This window comes from Mesoplodon bidens, assembly GCF_964165515.1.
Source record: "Mesoplodon bidens genome assembly, chromosome: 7".
Lineage (NCBI taxonomy): Eukaryota > Metazoa > Chordata > Mammalia > Artiodactyla > Ziphiidae > Mesoplodon > Mesoplodon bidens.
The window spans coordinates 110258034-110278851 of NC_138164.1; the positions used below are offsets into that span (position 1 = coordinate 110258034).

Consider the following 20818-nt stretch of genomic DNA (forward strand, 5'->3'; position numbering starts at 1 on the left):
TCTTGTATTTTTTTGAAGAGTTTGAGGACTGGTGTTAATCCTTTAAATGATTGGTAGAATTTGCCTGGGAAGTCATCTGGTCCTGGAGTTTCCTGGGAGGTTTTTGATTACTGATTCAATCTCATTCCTTGTTATAGATATGTCCATATTTTCTATTTCTTCTTGAGTTACTTTTGGTAGTTTGTGTGTTTCTAGGAATTTGTCCATTTCATCTAGGTATCTCATTTGTTAGCATACAGTTATTCATAGTGTTCTCTTATAATGCTTTTTATTTCTGTATATTCAATAGTAATGACCCCCTTTCATTTCTGATTTTAGTAATTTTCAGGTCTTCACTTTTTTTCTTAGTCTACTCAAAGGTGTGTCAATTTTATTGACCGTTTCAAATAACCAACTTTTGGTTTCATTGATTTTCTGTGTTGTTTTTCTATCTTCCATTTTGTTTATCTCCACTGTAATCTTTTTTTTTTTTTTTGGCCACATTGGGTCTTCGTTGCTGCGCCCGGGCTTTCTCTAGCTGCTGTGAGCGGGGGCTACTCTTTGCTGCGGTGCACAGGCTTCTCATTGCGGTGGCTTCTCTTGTTGCGGAGCGCAGGTTCTAGACACACAGGCTCAGTAGTTGTGGCTCGAGGGCTTAGTTGCTCCGTGGCATGCCCACTCTAATCTTTATCATCTCCTTCCTTCTGCTAGTTTTGGGTTTAATTTGCTTGAGATCCTCCTTTTTAATGAGGCATTTACAGCTGCAAGTTTCCTCTCAGCACTGCTCTTGCTGCATCCAATAAAATTCAGTATGTTACCTTCATTTCCATTTGTCTCAAAGCATTTTCTAGTTTCTCTTTTGATTTCTTTTTTAACCCATTAGTTGTTTAGGGGCATGTTGTTTAATTTCCACATATTTGTGAGGTTTCCAGTTTTTCTATTATTGGTTCCTAGTTTCCTTCCACTGTGATTGGAAAAGATACTTTGTGTGATTTTACTCTTTTAAAAATTATTGCAGGGACTTTCCTGGTGGTCCAGTGGGTAAGACTCCACACTCCCAATGCAGGGGGGCCCGGATTGAATCCCTGGTCGGAGAACTAGGTCCCGCATGCATGCCGCAACTAAGGAGTCTGCATGCCGCAACTAAAGATCCTGCATGGGGCCTCCCTGGTGGCGCAGTGGTTGAGAGTCCGCCTGCCGATGCGGGGGATACGGGTTCGTGCCCCGGTCCGGGAGGATCCCATATGCCGCGGAGCGGCTGGGCCCGTGAGCCATGGCCGCTGAGCCTGCGCGTCCGGAGCCTGTGCTCCGCAACGGGAGAGGCCACAACAGTGAGAGGCCCGCATACCGCAAAAAAAAAAAAAAAAAAAAAAAAAAAAAAGATCCTGCATGCCACAACTTAGACCTGGCACAGCCTAAATAAAAATTTTTTTTTTTTTTTGTGGTATGCGGGCCTCTCACTGTTGTGGCCTCTCCCATTGCAGAGCACAGGCTCCGGATGCGCAGACTCAGTGGCCATGGCTCACGGGCCCAGCCGCTTTGCGGCATGTGGTATCTTCCTGGACGGGGGCACGAACCCGTGTCCCCTGCATCGGCAGGTGGACTCTCAACCACTGCGCCACCAGGGAAGCCCCTAAATAAATATATTTTTTTAATTATTGCAACTTTGTTTTGTGACCTAATATATGATCTTCCCTGGAGAATGTTCCGTGTGCACTTGGGAAGAAGGTATATTCTGCTGTTTTTAGGTAGAGTGTTGTGTGTTATGTCTGTTTGGCCTGTTTGGTTTGTAGTGTGTTCAAGTCCTGTTTCCTTGCTGATCTTCTGTCTAGTTGTTCTATCGTTTATTGAAAGTGGGATCCTGAAGTCTCTATCATTGTAGAAATGTCTGTCTCTCCTTCAGTTTTGTCAATTTTTGCTTCATAGTTTTTAGGACTTTGTTGTTAGGTATGTATATGTTTATCATTATTATATCTTCTTGATGGACTTACGCTTTTACGAATATATACTATCCCTCTTTGTCTCTTCAATGATTTTTGAATTAAAGCCTATATTTTCTGATATTAGTATATCCACCCCAACTGTCTTTTTTGGTTACTGTTTACATAGAATATCTTTTTCCATTCTTTAACTTTCAACCTATTTGTGGTTTTGGCTCTAAAGTGAGTTTCTGGTAGATAGCAAGCATATAGTCGAATCATTTTCAAATCCATTCTGACAATCTCTGACTTTTAATTGGAGAGCTGAATCAACTTACAAACCAGGAGGTGTCCTCCTCATAAAAAGGTGAGCCACTAGTGGATAAGGACTGGCCTTGCAATGTTTGTGTCCCTCCACCAAGCCTATCTCAGTGCCCTCCACATAGAGCCCTCTCCAACTGTTTGATCATGGACACTGGCTGCTTCTGAGGGAACCTGGGCCTGTTGGCAGAGCTGTGTCAGGCTGGGGATGTGGCGGTGGCCAGGGGGGCTGGGCATCAGGCGAGGGATGAGCCAAGTGTAACCCATCAGCCCAAGTATTTTTCTAACATCAAAACCAGCTGCATCCTGATCTGATGGGAAAGTTGGGCTACGTATACGGGGAAGGAGGACAGGAAGAAGGAATTCCACGTTGTGACATCATAAGGACATCTTTCTGGGCCCATCCTCCACTGCTCAGCCCAACCCGGCTGAACGTGGACCAGTACCACTGGGTTCCCCGGGATGGCTGGGTCTGGCAGGTCTAGGGAGCTTTTGGGTAACAGACAACAGTCTCTGAAGGTAGAGAAGGAGAAGGGGACCTAGGAAGTACTGGGGTCCTGCTCCCACCAGTCCCGGCCAAAGGGTACAGCTAGGCCTAGTGGTCTGCACAAAATAATCCCAGGAAACTAACACACCATTGTGAAGCAATTATACTCCAATAAAGTTGTAAAAAAAAAAAAAAAAATCCCAGGACTACAACTACCATTTAGTAAATGTCAGTCTGTACTCCAGTGCTTTCTCCGGGACTGCAATCTCCAGGAATCCCAGTTCCCACTGCTGGGAAAGGGCCTGGCTTCGAACCCAGGACTGTGGGTCAGGGCACATGCACTTAACCACCAAGTTAAATGGCCTCTGTAGAGGCAGCAGCCTTCTCTTCTGTGTGCCTTCTCCTCTCTCTAATCCCCTGGTTAGGCCTCAGCCCTAAGGCCCTTCAGCGTTTGTCCCCAGCCCACTGCCCCAGCCACATCCTCTGCCGTCCCCTTCCTCACACCCTAGGAGTTTCCACTCCCCCGTGACCTTCCGCCAGAAGTCCCCACTGTTCCCTGAATATTCCGTGTCCACGCCTTCCACATTTTCTGGTACCTCTCCTGGGATGCCCCTCCCCCACCTCAGCCCAGCAAGCTCATATTCACCCCTCAAGGCCGAGCTCAGGGGACACCTCCTCAGGGATGCTTGCCCCAACTTCCCAGTGAGATCACTGGCCCCCTCTTCTAGAGTTTCATATTAAACACTCTGCAGGGTCCTCACAAGCCCCCTCACAAGTTACATTCTATTTCCCATGGCCTTGGGAGGAGGGTCACAACTCCTTCGTTTCAGGGTTGCCAGACCAGCCAGAACCTGGCACAGTGAAAAAGGGTCGAAGGAGTGTGGCTTTATTTCAGCTCCCAAGGTCATAGCTTGCCTCACTTTCCTCTTTGGTAGCAAAGTAGCCTCTGGCTTCTGAGCAGGGGGCCTGCGCTGGCTCAGTGCCTGGCATATAATAGCTGCTGAGGGAATGGTCACAGAAGGCAGGAGGGCAAGTGGGCAGAAAGGCCACTGCCTGTAATCTCAAAACCCCCTGCTTTTCTCTGTGCTGGGCAGGGTAGCACAAGTGTGTGGCCAAGCAGGCCTTTCCTCCACCCCTGTGGAGAATTGGCTCACTGCCTCTCTGAGTCTCCATTTCTGAGAAGGGGGAGCCTGGGGAAGCAGAGGACACTGGTGGGGGAGAGAGCGATAGTCATCCATGCGGCCAGGCACTCTGCCCAGGAGCACAGGGCTCCTTGCAGGCCAGTACCCCTGGGCCATGATGTGGTCAAGAGGGCCCAGCGCAGGGATGCCACAAGTCCCTGCCCCTCTCAGGGTCTTGGTCATCCCATCTGTCAAATGGGTCCAGTCATCCCCACCCCCCGCCCAGCTCATCAAAGCCAGTAGAGCTGAAAGCAGTTACAAGTGGAGACGGTTAGTCTCAGACCCAGAGAGAAAAAGCAAGCAAGAGGGTGGAGTAAGTGCTTAGGGCTCTCGCCTTGAGCCCCTCAAGGAAACGGGAAGCAGGCCGTGGGCAGGAAGAACGGCACCTACAGGGAGGTGGGGGCTGGGTCCTGGCTCTGCCAAGAACTGGTCACTTCCCCCGGGACTCGGTTTCCTCCCCTGTACAGAGGGGAGCACAATCCCTGCTGGCCTCCCTCCAAGGGCCTCAGTGTGGCTTCAGTGAGAGAGCGGGTGCAGAAGAGCTTTGCAAACTGTAAAGTGCAGTGCACACATGCAGGCTAACTGCAGTTCTGCGACCCAGGCCCAGCCGGGCTCTGGGGAGCGGACACAGTAAACGCTGGCGACGAAAACCCTGTTGGAGGCCCAGAGGGTCCTTCGAGCGCCCTCAGATCCTAAACTCCTTCTCCCTGTCCCTTCAACTTCCCTGGAATCCTCTGTTCTGGAGTCCAAGAGGCTTGACCATGGGGTCGCTGAGGCCTGGAGAGAAGAGAAGCTCCTGCCCAGGGCTGGCCCCCACTCCCACTCTGAATCTGAAGCTGCGACCACACCAGCCACACAGTTGGCAAGTTCCCACCTGTGGCCTCTGAGCCCCGGCACTTGGCCAGTGAGTTTCTCATGATCAACAAATGCACTCCTGATGGTGAGGAAGGGCCATTGTCCTCGGCCCTCTTTTTCATGATCATCACCCTTTCAGTGAGGTCTGTGTGCATCTAGATAGTCTGTCTCTGTGCGTCAACTCCATTCCTGGGGAGGGTTAGAATGGCAGGTGGTGAATTCTTCCTTGCAGCACCCCAGGTGGCCACCAGCCCAGGAAGGAGAGCAGCACCTGCCTCTTCCTGGGACCCCCAGACCGCGGGGCCCCAGCTCAGCAGAGGCTTGAGCCCGGCCCACCATTCCCCCTGTGCTGGGTCTCAGCTCCGAAGAGAAGATGCTGGGAGAGCCCTGGATGGAGCACTTCAGAGCAGCGCCTTGAAGAGGAAGGAGAGGGAGGCTCCACAGGAGAGCCCCAGAGCCAGGAAGAAGGTCATGAGGGTGCCGGCCACCTCCCTCTCATGTGGCAGCACCTGCCTAGAACACACAGGAGTAGGAGCTCTTAGAAAATGTCAGGCCCAACCTGGACCCAGCCCTGTGCCCTCCGCCCTCCTAACAACAGGACGCCTGAGTTCTAGTCTGGGCTGACCCAACCTCTGGTCGCTATAATTAGGCCCTTCTCTCTGGACTCCAGTTTCCTGATCTGTAAAATCGGGCCACTGTACATAGACATCTCTCATGCCCCTGGGGCCTAGATGCAACTGCCTTCCTTCCTGGCAAAATGTCCCCTACCTGGTCCTCCCGGTCACCTCTGCTCTCCCTGCATTCTCAACTCCATTTTCCCTAGAGTAAATAGCCCAGGAACTCTGCTTGTGATCAAAACCTTAGCTCCCTTGCAACTGAGAATTTGGGGGAGTAGCTGGGCCCTGAGGAATGACAGTCCAACCCATTTATTTCACAGAGGGCGAAACTGAGGACCAGAGAGGAGGCCCCAAAATCAGTGCCTGGGCTACTTTACTGGGCAGGAACCTCCCCATCCAAGTCCTCCTCTCCCCAGCTCCTGGCCTGGGACCGGCTCAGCAGTTAAAGCCTGACCTGACAGGTGGCACCAGTGAGGCCCCTCAAAGAGCTAGCCCACCTCCCTGCTCCCAGGCCCTCCCCCACACCTTCCCATCCCCCAGACCTGGGCGCCAGGCACATGGTGAGGGACACCAGGTAACCATTTGAAACAGCAAAAAGCAGCATGAAAGTGATGAAGTAGGCATCCTGTGGGAAGAGGATGGGCAGCCGGGACCTCTCGGGCACGTGGCACAGCATAAAGAGCGGCACAAACAGGACGCGCAGGCAGACCAGCAGGGGCAGCAGCCGGCTGTCTTTGTCTGGCTGCGGCAGAAGGTTGGGATGAGGGTGGTCCCTGGGAGCAGGGTCTCTGCTCCAGGGACAAGACTTAACGGTCACTTCCCCTGACCTACTCCATGTGTGCCAGTGAGGACCCAGCACTTGGGCCTCTGGAGAGCGAGCAGCTGGGCCAAGGCCACCCAGCAATCAAGGACCAGCCTGGGGGGGCTTCCCTGGTGGCGCAGTGGTTGAGAGTCTGCCTGCCAGTGCAGGGGACATGGGTTCGAGCCCTGGTCTGGGAAGATCCCACAGGCCACGGAGCAACTAGGCCCGTGAGCCACAGCTACTGAGCCTGCGCGTCTGGAGCCTGTGCTCCGCAACAAGAGAGGCCGCGACAGTGAGAGGCCCGCGCACCGCGATGAAGAGTGGCCCCCGCTCGCCGCAACTAGAGAAAGCCCTCGCACAGAAACGAAGACCCAACACAGCCAAAAATAAATAAATAAACAAATGTGGGGTTAAAAAAAAAAAAAAAGGACCAGCCTGGGACTAGACTTTGCCTCTCCTGAGCTCCAGTTCATGCTCTCTCCATGGCAGAACTAGACAAGCATCTTCGGTTTTCAACGTTGGTGGCTCTGAGCACCCCTGGGTTCCAAAGACCCCATTGGGGAAGATGGGTTTGGAAGCTGGGGATCCAGGCCCCATCCTGGCTTGGATGCACAGCTTGTGGGATCTTAGTTCCCCGACCAGGGATTGAACCTGGGCCCTTGGCAGTGAGAGCTCGGAGTCCTAACCACTGGACCGCTGGGGAATTCCCAGAGCAGCTACCTTTTTTTTTTTTGCGGTACGCGGGCCTCTCACTGTTGTGGCCTCTCCCGTTGCGGAGCACAGGCTCCGGACGCGCAGGCTCAGCGGCCATGGCTCACGGGCCCAGCCGCTCCGCGGCATGTGGGATCTTCCCAGACCGGGGCACAAACCCGTGTCCCCTGCATCGGCAGGCGGACTCTCAACCACTGCGCCACCGGGGAAGCCTCGCAGCTACTCTTTGATCTACTTTGTTTGTTGTGTGTCCTTGGAAGATTTCATTTAAAGAAGCAGCATCTTGGCTAAAAGCAATCTAAATACTAGTTATCTTGTCTGACCTCCCACGTGGTGCAGGAAACTCCACATAACAGTCTTTAAGCACCGGGGCCTGGGCCCTAGGCTGGATGCTGGAGACGCAGGTCAATTGGACAAGGCTTCTGCTTTCAAAGAGTTCACAGTCTAAGCCCTGGCTTGCATATCTCCAGGGGCCAGGTGCTCACTGCTAAACCAGCCAGCTGTTCCATTACCAGACCCAGACCAGTGGGACTGTTGGGACATCACCTTTCTGTGCTCTTTCACACCCTCTGATCCCCGACTGCTTCCCCAAACCGTCAGATCACCCCAGCCTAGGTGTGCTCACCCACAGGCAGTAAGAGGTCAGGCTCCGTCCCAGACAGTCCATGACGTTGAAGAGAAGGAAGCAGCAGATGGGGTTGAAGAACTGACCTGGGAGGGAGACAGGGCTTATCCTGGTCCCGGCTGCCCTCTTCCCTCTCTGCCCCTCATTCCCACTGCCCCGTCCTCTTCCGCTTCCCAGCACTCACTCCACTTCCCAGGGCTGGTGGAGCTCGTCACCATGGCTGTGATGGCTGGGAAGACGGACAGGGTGACTGTGAAGACCAACACAAGGCACAGCGCCGTCAGCCAGATCTGGGAGTCGGAGGCAAGGGTGTGAGCAGGCGGGCAAACCCTCCCGCTCAAGCCCTGGCCCAGGAACAGGACACTGGGGCCTGGCTCAGCATGTCTCTGACCCACCATGACCCTGTCACCTTGGGTGGACCAGGTGAGTACTAAGGCCCCAGTGCATTCTAAGAGTCTCTGGGGAAGGCTGGAGAGAGCAGCCCTCTCTTCCCCAGGGGTGGTGGCTGGGGGCTATATCCAAGCCAAACCTTCTGGAAGACAATGAAAACTGAAGGTTTTCCTGGCCTCTGGGGTTCCTCTGGCTCCATCTCTGTCTCCTTCTCAGGGTCAAGATCCAGAGTCAGGGCTGCCTTTTGGGGGCTGTTGGGAATCCCGGTCTTCTCATCTGGGGCAAGAGGGGAGGGCAGGGTCATGCCTGTGACCCTGTGACAACCAGGCCCGAGGGAAGGAGATTCCAAGCAATTAAAACAAGTGACCCTCCACTAGCCCAGGGTGCAGGCAAAGAGAATTAACAATGGAAATATGCCGAGCTAGTATTTATTAAGCCCATACTTGTGCCTGGCGGAGTTAAGCACCTTAAATGGATGATTTCACTGCCATTGCTTTACAAGTAAAGAAACTGAGGCTCAGAGGGGTTACGTGACTTGACTAAGGTCACACAGCTTGGGTGTTATGAAGCTAGAATTCAAACTCAGACACACTAGGATCTAGAACTTGTATGCCTGAAGCTCTACTGCCTCCCCATTTTATAGAAGAGGAAACTGAGGCCCAGAGGGCAAAGGGATGACTTTAATCCCATTGACTTCCCTTCAAGATCTTCTGCCTCTGATTACACAAGGCTACTAGGGATGAGGGTTCTAGTTGGGGACAGAGGGGAAATGCTTCCCTGTGGTGGTGGCTCTAGCCTCCTCTGGGACCTCCACCTCCCTGGCAGGGTCCCGGGCTCACCAGACTTGAGGAGCTCAGCTTTAGTCTCCAGCTCTTGACCTTGTGCCTTTGATGGTTTCTTGGCCAGGTAGTAGCGGGCAAACTTCTGCAGAAGGAAAGCGTTGTCCCTGCCTGGCTTGGCTGAAGTGCCTGGATCCCTCCCCACCCTGTTGACTTAGAGGCTGGGGTCCCCCAGTGGCTGACTCCTTTGGGGATCAGGGCTGGGCCCAGGTCCCCTCTGCCTCCTTTGGCCTCTCTCAGGGCCTCAGACTCAGGGCTGTATCTGTGATGCTCTGAAGTGGGCCTTGAGCCCAATACCAGGCTCACCAGGTGGGGCAGGCTCAGGTAACACACGATGGACATGAGGATGCCCACGCAGGGCGTGATGAAGTACCCCAGGGCGGAGGTCTGGGCATCCACGCCACCTGTGCAGAAACTTCAGCTGCAGAAGGGAGGTGGCTGGTCCACCAGCTCCCGCAGGGCTAACAACTCTTTTCCTGCTTCGCATTATGCATGTCTCAGATTCACCTCCCGCATCTTCCATTCCTCCCACTAACAAACTCAGGACCCTTGTGCCGGGGGCCCCAGCCCAGCCCTTCACTTCTCTCACTCTTCCCCATGTGTCATTTTTGTTGAGCACCTACTAGGTGCTCGTTCTTACTGCATGCTTCTTACAATCTGAGGATGGAGCTATAATAATCATTCAGGTGGGGAACCTGACACAGGTAAGTGCCAGCCAATGCCCCCAGCTAGGGAGCAGTGGAACCGGGATTCAAACCCAAGTCCATCTGAATCCCAAACCTGTCCCCGGTTCCCTCAGCCTCAGCCTACTGCCACATGCCAGTGCTGGCCTCAGGAATCCTGCCCCTGGCCCCAAGCTAACCCAATTCTCACCTAGTCATTCTCTCATTGTATAACTCAAGAGCCCCAAACCCAATCCCCAGCCCCGCCATCACCCCATCACCTCCATCTCCACCAAAGCCCAAGGCATCCTGCTCTTGGCACATTCTCTCTGCTCCCCAGAATCCCAGAGGCCACCCCTGCCCTCCAGCCACCCAAGTGTACTCACTGGCCATGGACATGAGCATGGCAAGAGCAGCGAAGATCCCAGCCAGGCCCTGGCCGCTGAGGAAGAGGGTGCTGTACATGGAAGGCATGGTGCCCAGTTGCCCGAAGAGGCTGCCCTGCAGAACTGCACAGAAGGCTGTGGAGGGACAGGATTGGGGGCCGCTGCTCAACTAGGCAGGCCTTGGGGGCTCCCTGGAGGAGGTGTTGGCAGGGTGCATAGGGGACTCCGGACTAGGTTGGGTAGGCATGAGACTCTGGACATTCCGATGTAACACCCCACATTCATCCCTCCTCCGAGGTGCAGCCCTAGGTGTGAGGGGCTAGGGGCCAGGAGACCTGCTCTTAGGTCACTGTGGGGCCTTGGACGAGTGACTTTTCTTCCCCCCTGGGCCTCAGTTTCTCATCAGGGATATGGGCGATGCTACTGCTGTCTTCCCTTCTTGGATACCTTGGGCCCTTTCAGTAAAAAGAAGAGGCTGGGCTGAAGCCCTGGGGGGCTGGGTGGGGAGGTGGGGAAGGGCAGCGGTGCTCACAGTTGATGAACCAGACAGAGGCCATGGTGATGGAGAAGAAGGGCTCGGGGCTCATGTCCACCTTGACCAACACCGCCGTCAGGGTAAAGAGCAGCAGGATGACCAGCAGGCTGCCCAGAATCCGCACCGTCTCAGGGATGCTGCTCATAACGGAGGAGGGCAGAGTGGGCATCGCTGGGCCCAGGCCAGGGGAGGGGAGGGGGCAAGAGTCTCATCCCAGGGCTGGACAGTGGGGGATGGGGAGAGATTCAGCGGGGAGGGGAGGAAGGATGGGAGGTCTTCCCTGGCCCCAGATGGAGCTGCCTCAGCAAAGGCGGGGAAGGGACAACAGAGGGATGGCCTGGCATTGAGCCCAAGGGGCAGGGCTTCTCACCACTGGTACAGGAAGGAGTTGAGGAGTGTGAAGAGCAGCAGAGGCAGCTGGGACAGCAGTGTCACCCAGTTGTTGAAGTTGAAGGTATCTGCAGGGCTCGTGTGGTTGGTGCCCAGGGTCTCGGTGGTGCCGTTGGCCCCTGCCAGACGCCCCTGGAAGTACTGCCAGGATGCCAGGGGAGTGGGGTACAGGGTTACCCTACAACCTACCCTCAGGAACCCCCCAGCCTTCTCCCTCTGCCTCCTCCCATGCTTGGGATTGCTCCGTTAACTTCTGCGGGACTGACTCTCTGTCTTTGCACCATCCCCAGCACCTGGCACACAGTTGGAGCTCGATGAACGTGCATTGAATTGAACGGCTGAAGTCTGGGTCCAAGCCCAAGCACTAAGAACCCCCAACTTGGGCCTTGCTCCATCTTTGGATCACCCCTCCTCTCCTGTGCCCTGGCTCCAGCCCCCACCCTCACTCCTGCAGCAGCTTCCAGGTTCCCAAGTATTTATGGAGCTCCTACTGTAAGCCAGGCTCTGGCCCAGGTGCTGACCAACTGCTTACTCTCTGGAACACACATTCTGCCATGACTCTGCTTAACTTCCCCGCTCCCCATCCATGGCTCCCTGTTGCCTGCAAGGCAAAGCCCCAAGGTTTTGGAACAGCATTTGGGGCCCTTCAGAACCAGACCCTGGTCTCCCTTTTGTACCCCATTTCCTGTTCCGTCCTGCTAAGCTCCAGTCACCCCAAGCTCTGGCCCTTTCTCTGAATAAGCTGGTACTCTCCTGCCTCTCGGTGTCTTTGCAAGGCTGCTGTCTCCGCCTGGAGTGCCCTCTCCCCTCCTACCACTCCCCTCCCCCAACACAAATGCTTTACCCAAGTTACAAATCACCTCTTCCGTTAAGCAGAAGGAATTGCTCCCTCCCCTGGGGACCCACAGGACTCTGCTCCAAGCCTGGGATGGCACGTGTCATGTTACATTATTTATATTTCTTATGCACCCATCTTGGTCTCAAGACCATGGGCTGATTCATCTTTGGGTCTCCAGGGCCCAGCACAGAGCCAGGCACTAAAGAGGCATCTTGAAAGTTGTTGCATTTAATATATAAGAATAACCCAGTCCCATAGAGAACACAAGCCCCACATTCCTGCCTTCCCTTGAAAGAATGTAAGCTCCGTGAGGATGAAACCTTCCTCTGCTATGTTTCCTTCTGTACCCCCAGTGCCAGGAACTCTAGGTGTACATTAACTATTTGTTGGATGAATGAATGTAATTCATGCTATTTCAAAGAAAACCAAAGGCTTGGATAACCCACTTTTTGAGTGACTAGCAAGGAATAGTGACAAACAGGGGAAGTAGGTGGGTAGCTCCTTGCTGGTTCCACAGGATCCCCTGACCTGGTGGCCTTGCCCCTCTAGGATCTGGGCATCCCTCAAAGCTTGGTCGTCCTAGCCATGAGAGAGGCACCTCCCCTCTCTGAGGATCCTGCCTCAGCCGACAAACGGACTTAATGAGGAATCAAAGGCGGCGTGGTGGGGAAAGGCAGCTGGAGGGACGGACGGTGGTTGTGACCGTGGGGCTGTCACTCCAGCCACGAGTCTCACCGGGATGGCTGTGATGAAGAAGTTCCAGGGAAGGAGGGTGCCCAGCCCCAGGATGAAGAAGCTGATCCCGACCAGGTGGTAGCTGTGAGGATCATTCAGAAGGTCACCCGGAGGACGTCCCGCTTCGGCGGCCCCTCCCACCTCCCAGGGCAGCTCCTCCAGAGAGCGGACTACAACCCCCATCACCCAGGCTCAGGCACCCAAGGGAGGCGGCTGACGGGAATTGTAGTTCCAGCTGGTCTGCTTTGAGCTTTGGAGAGCCCGAAGGGAGCGGGTCTGAGCTGCCCACGGCCACCGGATCCCCATACGCACCCCATCCGGTCCCCAACTTGCCTGTCCTGCGGGGCGTCTCCTCGCGCCATGGCCGGCCAGCGGGATGCGCCCGGGTGGGAGAGAGATGGGGAAGCCGCACCTGCACTTGCCCTGGGGCCCGTGGGCCGAGCCGGGGACCCTGGAGGCTGGGTCTTGCAGGTGGTGGACAGGGGAAGGAGGGGTCGGGTCTCCCCGAGTCTGGAGCGGGGTAGGGGGAGGCTGGAGCCGGGCAGGGAGCCTCGGGCCGATTTCGCCTAGTCTCAGGCTCCGCAGGCTCCGACCTCGGCTCCGCCCCCGGGGCGGGGACAGAGGGTCGCACCACCCCTCCCGGCCTCAGGACTGGGGACTCCAGACTCCCGTGTATGACCCCGGCCCGACTACGCCGTCCCCGGACCCCAACGCACCCAGCGCCGCCCGAGAGGCGGTGACCCGGGAAGATTCCCCCGCCGCCTCCCCTCTCTGCGGGCGTCTGGCCCGGACCAGTGCGGGCGGGGTGGGGGGAGGTAGTGGGGAAGGTGCCCCCCCACCCCCCCAGCGGAGTGCTGTGGAGCTGACCTGGCGCAGGGTTCTCCCGGCTCCGCCAAGTCGGAGGTGGTGCCGTGGCGCTGCTACCGCCGGCTAACTTGGGAGACTGCCGAGGGGCCGGGTCGCCGCGCGCCCGCCAAGCCCCGGCCGAGGGTGTAATCCGAGAGCGGCCGGTGCCGGGGGAAGCCAGAGAGACCGTCAGTCGCCAGCGGTCCTGGCGGGCTGCGCCTAGATGGGTCCCCCGGGAGGCAGAGGGGAGGGCCAAGTGCAGGTGCCGGTCTGGAAGACAGACGAACAGATGGACCCTTCTTCTCCAGTGGGTGCCTGGGGAAGCGCCGGGACTTTGGGGCGCACAGCGGAGGGGCGAGTCCCTCCGGGGCCTCCAGGCGGGCTTCCCGGTGGCGGTGTGGCTGAGCTCCGGAGCACTGAGGAGCTAGGCAAAGGGTCCGGAGGAATGGGTGAGCCGGAGGTGAGCCCAGACCCGCTCCCTGGCCTCGCCTGGTGCCCTCCCACCACCGCCGCTTTAAAAAAAAAATTACTTTCAGCGGTCCCACGTCACATCTTATCAAACATGAAGATGCACCCACTTCCCACTTTTTTCCGTTAAAGACTTTGAAAGATGACAGACCATTGCCCTTGTGTAATTAATTCTCTCTAACTCATATAATTTACGAGTGGGTTTGTTTTCTCTTCAATCGCCATGCGTATTAGGGATGCTGGAGAAATAAGAGGTTTTAAATCACAAATTATTTTCATTAGTAATGACATTTTTTGGCCATTTCCAGGTTCTTGTGTTTTTTTTTCCTCTAGCCGACTGTGAGTATGTGAAGCAAAGACTGTACTTACCTGTTTTTGTTTTTAATATTTATTTATTTGGTTGCACTGGGTCTTAGTTGTGGCAGGTGGGCTCCTTAGTTGTGGCTCGCCAGCTCCTTAGTTGTGGCATGTGAACTCTTAGTTGTGGCACGCATGTGGGATCTAGTTCCCTGACCAGGGATTGAACCCGGGCCCACTGCATTGGGAGCGCAGAGTCTTAACCACCGTGCCACCAGGAAAGTCCCTGCTTACCTACTTTACTGTTTATTACAAACATCTAGCGCCACTGCCCGGTACATAGCAGGTGCCTGATAAATGTTTGGTTAATAAATCGATTGCAGTGATATACAAATGATTTTAGGGAGTACAGAGACATCATTAAATTACAGTGAATTAGAAAGTTATTCTCTCTTCAATTTGCTTTCAAGCTTTCGGAGTACAAGGGGGAAAGTCTCAACTGCGGTGCTAACATGTTTCTAACACCTGTTAATCTCTCTCTCTCTCTCTCTCACACACACACACACACACACACACAAACTGGCCTCAGGGCTTCTGCTGACAAATTTACCTAAATAGAGATGAATAACTTATGTTTATTCTATCTATTTTTATAGTTACTTTATTTTTAGGACTACTTATGCTGGTTTCCTATTTATTATAAGATATACTTTTCCTTGAAAATGAATTTATTTATACATTTAATTGGGGGGGCACAGCTGTGACACAAGTTTCCATGGAAGTACATGAGGAACTGAGGTTTAAGGAACATTGCATTTGTGAGGCTGTGAGCGAAGAGGATGAGGGCGTTTCACCGAGAGAACAACCCGTACCACGGTCAGGGACATAAGAATGCCGACACATTCTGGGACATACAAATAGATCCCTTTGGCAGGCACGGCAGGAGGAGGGGACAGAGCCTCTGCGACAGCCGGTCTAGTTATGACCGGCCTGAGGGCTGAGTAAGGAGTGTGGATTTCATTTTAAAGGAGGGGTTCTCCACTCAATCAGACTCAGTCATCCTTTAAGAGAAAATATTTTGTTACTATCCTGCAGTGGAATTCATCTGTAATAAAACCTATCTATATACGCAAAAGTTAATGTCAATAAAATACCCTAATTGTACTACCCAGGATAAAGAAAAGTATCTAGTAATAAAATAATGTGTTTGAATATGTTAATGCTCAGGCACAGTGAAGCAGTCAGATGCTGGCCCCTCTTTATAAAACCACTGTTCATGCAATGGCTGTGAATGCATACACAGTACAGGCGAACAAGCCACTCCAAGACCACTAGTTTGCTATTGGTGATGTGATTTTCTGAAATGGTGACCAAGTCTTGGCAAAATTCCAAACAAAACAAAGTGCAGCTCTCCCTCTACATAGAAAGTCGTTGCGTTACTGAAAAAATGCTGTGTATACTCGAACCTTACAAATAATACATTTTATCCATACGTGAAATGTGATTAGTCTAGGCAGAGAAAATTATCAACATGGTTTTCAAAAATAAATAATAGATTTTATTTTTAGTACTGTTTTAGATTTACAGAAGAGTTGAGTAAATAATACATAGAGATCCATATACTCACCCTTGCACTCCATTGCCCAGTTTCCCCTATTACTAACATCTTGTGTTACTGTGGTACATTTGTTACAACTGATGAACCAATATCAATATATTATTATTAACTATAGTCCATAGTTTACAGTAAGATTCACTCTTTGTGTTGTACAGTCTATGGGTTTTGGCAAATGTATAATGTCATGTGTCCACTGTTACAGTTTCATGTAGAATAGTTTCACTGCCCTAAAAGTCCCCTGTGCTTTACCTATTCACACCTTCCCTCCATCCCCCAAACCCCTGGCAACCACTGATCTCTTTACTGTCAATATAGTTTTGCCTTTTCTGAAATGTCATATAGTTAGAATCATACAGTACATAGTCTTTTCCCAACCTCAGCACTACAGACATTTGGCTGGATAATTCTTGGTTGTGGGAGCTGTCCTGTTCATTGGAGGATGTTTAGCAGAGTCCTGGACCACACTCACTAGATGCCAGTAGCACCTTCCCCCAGTTGTGATAATCAATATCTCCACACATTGCCAATTTGCCCTGGGGGCAAAACTGCGCCTAGCTGAGAACTGATGTTCTGGAGTCTTTGTTCTCAGCTCTGTCAGACCCAACACCCTCTTTTTTTTTTTTTTTTTTTAATTGAAGTAGAGTTGATTTACAATGTTGTGTTAGTTTCAGGTGTACAGCAATATATATATATTCTTTTTCAAAATCTTTTCCATTATTATAGGTTATCAAAAGATATTGGGGCTTCCCTGGTGGCGCAGTGGTTGAGAGTCCGCCTGCCGATGCAGGGGACACGGGTTCGTGCCCCTATCCCGGAAGATCCCACATGCCGCGCAGCGGCTGGGCCCGCGAGCCATGGCCGTGGAGCCTGTGTGTCCGGAGCCTGTGCTCCGCAACGGGAGAGGCCACAGCAGTGAGAGGCCCGCGTACAGCAAAAAAAAAAAAAAAAAAAAAAAAAAGATATTGAATATAGTTCCCTGTGCTATACAGTAGGTCCTTGTTGTTTATCTTTTTTATATATAGTAGTGTATATCTGTTAATCCCAAACTCCTAATTTATCCCTCCCCTGCTTTCCCCTTAGTTAAACATAAGTGTGTTTTCTATTTACAGTCTATTTCTGTTTTGTAAATAAGTTCATTTGTATCATATTTTTATTTGTTTGTTTGTTTGTTTGTTCGCTTGTTTATTTTGCGGTACGCGGGTCTCTCACCGTTGTGGGCTCTCCCGTTGCAGAGCACAGGCTCCGGACGCGCAGGCTCAGCGGCCATGGCTCACGGGCTCAGCCGCAGGATCTTCCGGGACCGGAGCACGAACCCATGTCCCCTGCATCGGCAGGCGGACTCTCAACCACTGCGCCACCAGGGAAGCCCCCATATTTTAAATTTATTTAAATTTATTTATTTATTTTTGGCTGCATTGGGTCTTTGTTGGTGTGCACGGGCTTTCTCTAGTTGTGGCGGGCGGCGGCTACTCTTCACTGCGGTGCTTGTGCTTCTCATTGTGGTGGCTTCTCTTGTTGCGGAACACAGGCTCTAGGCACGCGGGCTTCAGTAGTTGTGGCCCGCGGGCTCTAGAGCACAGGTTCTGTAGTTGTGGCGCACGGGCTTAGTTGCTCCGCGGCATGTGGGATCTTCCCGGACCAGGGATCAAACCCGTGTCCCCTGCATTCTTAACCACTGCGCCACCAGGGAAGTCCCCACACTCGTTTTTATCTTCCTCCTTGACATCTCCTCTTTGCTGATATGGGCCACGAAGAATTGGGGATTATTTGTTGCCACAGTATAACATGGCCTACTATTACAGCTCTAACTTGTCAAGAAGTCCTTCCTGTTACTCTATTTAAAATTCCAGGGCTTCCCTGGTGGCACAGTGGTTGAGAGTCCGCCTGCCAATGCAGGGGACACGGGTTTGTGCCCCGGTCCAGGAGGATCCCACATATCGCGGAGTGGCTGGGCCCGTGAGCCATGGCTGCTGAGCCTGTGCGTCCGGAGCCTGTGCTCCACAACGGGAGAGGCCACAACAGTGAGAGGCCCGCGTACCGCAAAAAATAAAATAAAAAAATTCCAAACCAATTTCCCCATCCCACAACCCTGCTCTACCTTTTCTTTTTCCATAAACTTAACACCTCCTAATTGTTTTTTCTTTTTTGGCCGCACCACGTGGCTTGCAGGGCCTCAGTTCTCCCACCAGGGATTGAACCTGGGCCACAGCAGTGAAAGCCTGGGATACTAACCACTAGGCCACCAGGGAACTCCCTCTCCTAATTTTCTTAGACAGTATGTCCGTTGTTTGGTCTGTCTATCCTCACTAGACTATAAGCTCCACAGGGGGAGAAACATTCATCTGGTTGGTACACTGATGTATCCCAAATGTCTTGAGCAGGATCTAGCATAAATATTTGTTGAATGAATGAATAATGTTCTCCTACTTGTATACAACAAGTTTTTTCCCCCCATGAATGTTAATGGAAATCTTTCTGTATCTGTGGAATCTAGTACCTTCAGGATACAGCTTTGTTCTATCCTTTCATGTGATTCCTCCTCTCCCCTAGGACATGTGTGCTTTTTCCACCTATGAGCTCTTTATATATAAAGGCCATTCCTTGTTTTGGAAAAGTGTGACACTATATCTTTTAATATTTTTACTGTGCATTTTTTTCTGATCTCTTCACTGGGAATGCCAGTTATCCTATGCTTGACTTCACTTATGAATCTTCCATCTCTATCATCTTCTTTATAATCATTTTACATTGTTGCTCCCTCTCACTATGTTCTGGCTCAGATATTTGAATCTTACTGAATTCCAGCCAATGAAACCAGTGGGGTAGACCTGTAGGGGAGGGTGTCTGTCAGAATCCTGGGACCAAAGCGGATGGCACAAACTGGGAAAACAGTATTATCTACAAAGTTATGGTTTAGAGAAACAAGGGTCAGAGAGCAAGAGCAGAGGGCCATCACCAAACCTCAGCCTGAATTTAGAAAGTGGGAGCTCTATGGAGAGAGGGCTCCAGTCTTTGATAAAGAAACTGCCACCAGTCCATGGTGGCCCAGCAGAAATGGAGCTGGGAGGTTTGAATACCTCGAACTCACTCTCCTCCTGCCTTCTATTCTCTTGCCAAGGACTCCTGTTGGCCACATTGCCTGGCAACAAATGGGCAAAGGAGCCCACTGATGCTATTGTAGAGGTCACCCTCCCAGGGCTTGGAGCAAGCTAGAGAAGGTGGCAAGTGGGTCTGGAGGTGCAAATGGAAAATAACCAGTACCAGAGATTTGGCGGGGAGGAAGCTTCCTCTCTTCTAAGAAAGAGATCCAGGAATAGAAAGACCCGCTCTCTTTCTCCTCTGGATATTAACCACTGATGTCAACTTCTCCCATTCAAATGATGAACCTCATGCTGAGCCTGGCAGAACAGAGACATGGGATGATCTTGAGTCCTTGATGATATTCTCAGAAGTTTAAATCAACCACCCTTCCTCTGGATTTCCCCATCTGTGAGATATTACATTTAATTATTTTTAAACCATTTTGAGTTGATTTTCTTTTACTTGCAGCTGAATGCTTGATACATGGATGATAGTGAGCTGCCTTGAGTGGCTTCTAGCTACTAATAAATAAAGTTCTTTGGATTCAAATTTTCTATTTATGGGTTGTGCTTGTGAAACCTAATAACACAAAATTTTTTTTTTTTGGCTGTGCTGTGCAGCTTGCAGGATGTTAGTTCCCCGACCAGGGATTGAACCTGGGCCAGGGCAGTGAAAGTGCCGAGTCCTAACCACTGGACCGCGAGGGAATTCCTCTAATAATACAAATTCAGAACCTGGTAAACACCAATTCTAGGAGTGCAATATAGAATAATGAACCTATTATAAATCAAGGTGTGAGCAGGCATAATTCACTGTCACCATAACTGGCTGTCGTAGGGAAACTCATGGAGCCTGTGGTAAGTTAACTGCATTCGTGGTCCCAGTTTCTGGCCTCTCTGCATCCCCACCATTTGCCCTGGAACTCTGTGGTCTCCTCACACTTTGATGCGGGGTTGAATTTGTGACTGACTTGGCCATATAGAACGTGGAGAAAGTAACACAATGCCATGCCTTGGACTCAGAAGGCTTTGTATGCCACTTCTCTCTAGGAACCCTGTCACCTCCGTGTGGACAGGCACAGGCTCGGGTGCTAGAGGATGAGAGACCACATGGAAGAGAGCCCAACAGTCCCTTTCAAGACTATACTGGACCAGCCTACATTCAGCTGATCCCCAAACACATGGGAGATCCCAACCAACATCAGCAGAGTTGCCTACCCAACTCACAGCTGACCACAAAGCATTAAGTGAACACATCCAAAACCAGAAGAACTGCCCAGATAATCCATAGACTTGTGTGCAATAATAAATGTGTAATGTTTTAAGCTACCACACTTTGGGGTTGTTTGTTATAAAGCGATAACTAACTGATACAGAATCTCAAGGATTAATAAATCTGAACAGATATGATGCACAAAGATTCAGATAAAGTGCACAAAGATTGACCACACTGACTGTAGGAATAACGTGGAATTTTTAATCTTTTTAAAAAATATTTATTTATTTATTTACTTATTTGGCTGCACCAGGTCTTAGTTGTGGCACTCGGGATCTACGTTGCGGCATGCAGGAGGTATCTAGTTCCTTGACCAGAGATCAAACCCAGGCCCCCTGCATTGAGAGTGCAGAGTCTTAACCGCTGGACCACCAGGGAAGTCCCGGAAATTTTTATCTTCAACCAGTGGCTTACCTGCAACACGTGGATTATGGTTGGCTTATAAGGATTTACTAGATATGGCTCCAATTGAAAATGCTCATGAGACAGTTCGCAGCTCTGCCTGGTAGAAATTAGAACTGAACAACTATGGGAAACCACAGCTGAGAGGCACATCCTTGTGGCCATCCCTGGGAGCCACTCAGGGACAGATATGGAATTGGTGGGAAATTACATATGTATGATCATAACCTAATGGTGGAATAGTGAATGGATGAGGAATTTACCAACTGGTCTCAAACTGTCCTACCCCTATAGACTTTCTGGAGCTACTAACTGTTCCAGAGGCCATTGATGTCAAGAGGTAGAAAGGGTCTATATGGGCAACTGTAAGCACACCTTGTAAGAGAAACTTTGGGGTCAGAAAGAGGGGACACCCTAATATCAGTCAGCAGCTGGAGGAAACAGTAGGAAAACATTTAGGAGAAGCTACTTGGGGACACATCTGGGAAAGTCCAGATAAAGGTCACTTCTGGATGGATTTCTCCAGCCCTTTCAGAATTGCCATAATGACAGCAAATCC

The 20818-nt window shown here is 51.6% G+C and overlaps 1 protein-coding gene across 1 annotated transcript; it reads right to left on the bottom strand.

The window, feature by feature from the left end:
- Positions 1–5143: 5143 nt before the first annotated feature.
- SLC29A2 (solute carrier family 29 member 2) lies at positions 5144–12634 on the bottom strand (the record flags this gene model as incomplete). Its single annotated transcript, XM_081239883.1, has 12 exons — positions 5144–5255; positions 5902–6101; positions 7498–7583; positions 7682–7787; positions 8027–8163; positions 8727–8811; positions 9033–9130; positions 9775–9909; positions 10307–10446; positions 10680–10840; positions 12273–12354; positions 12606–12634. 12 exons carry the CDS (start codon positions 12632–12634, stop codon positions 5144–5146), a joined length of 1371 nt encoding a protein of 456 aa, XP_081096009.1.
- Positions 12635–20818: the final 8184 nt, after the last annotated feature.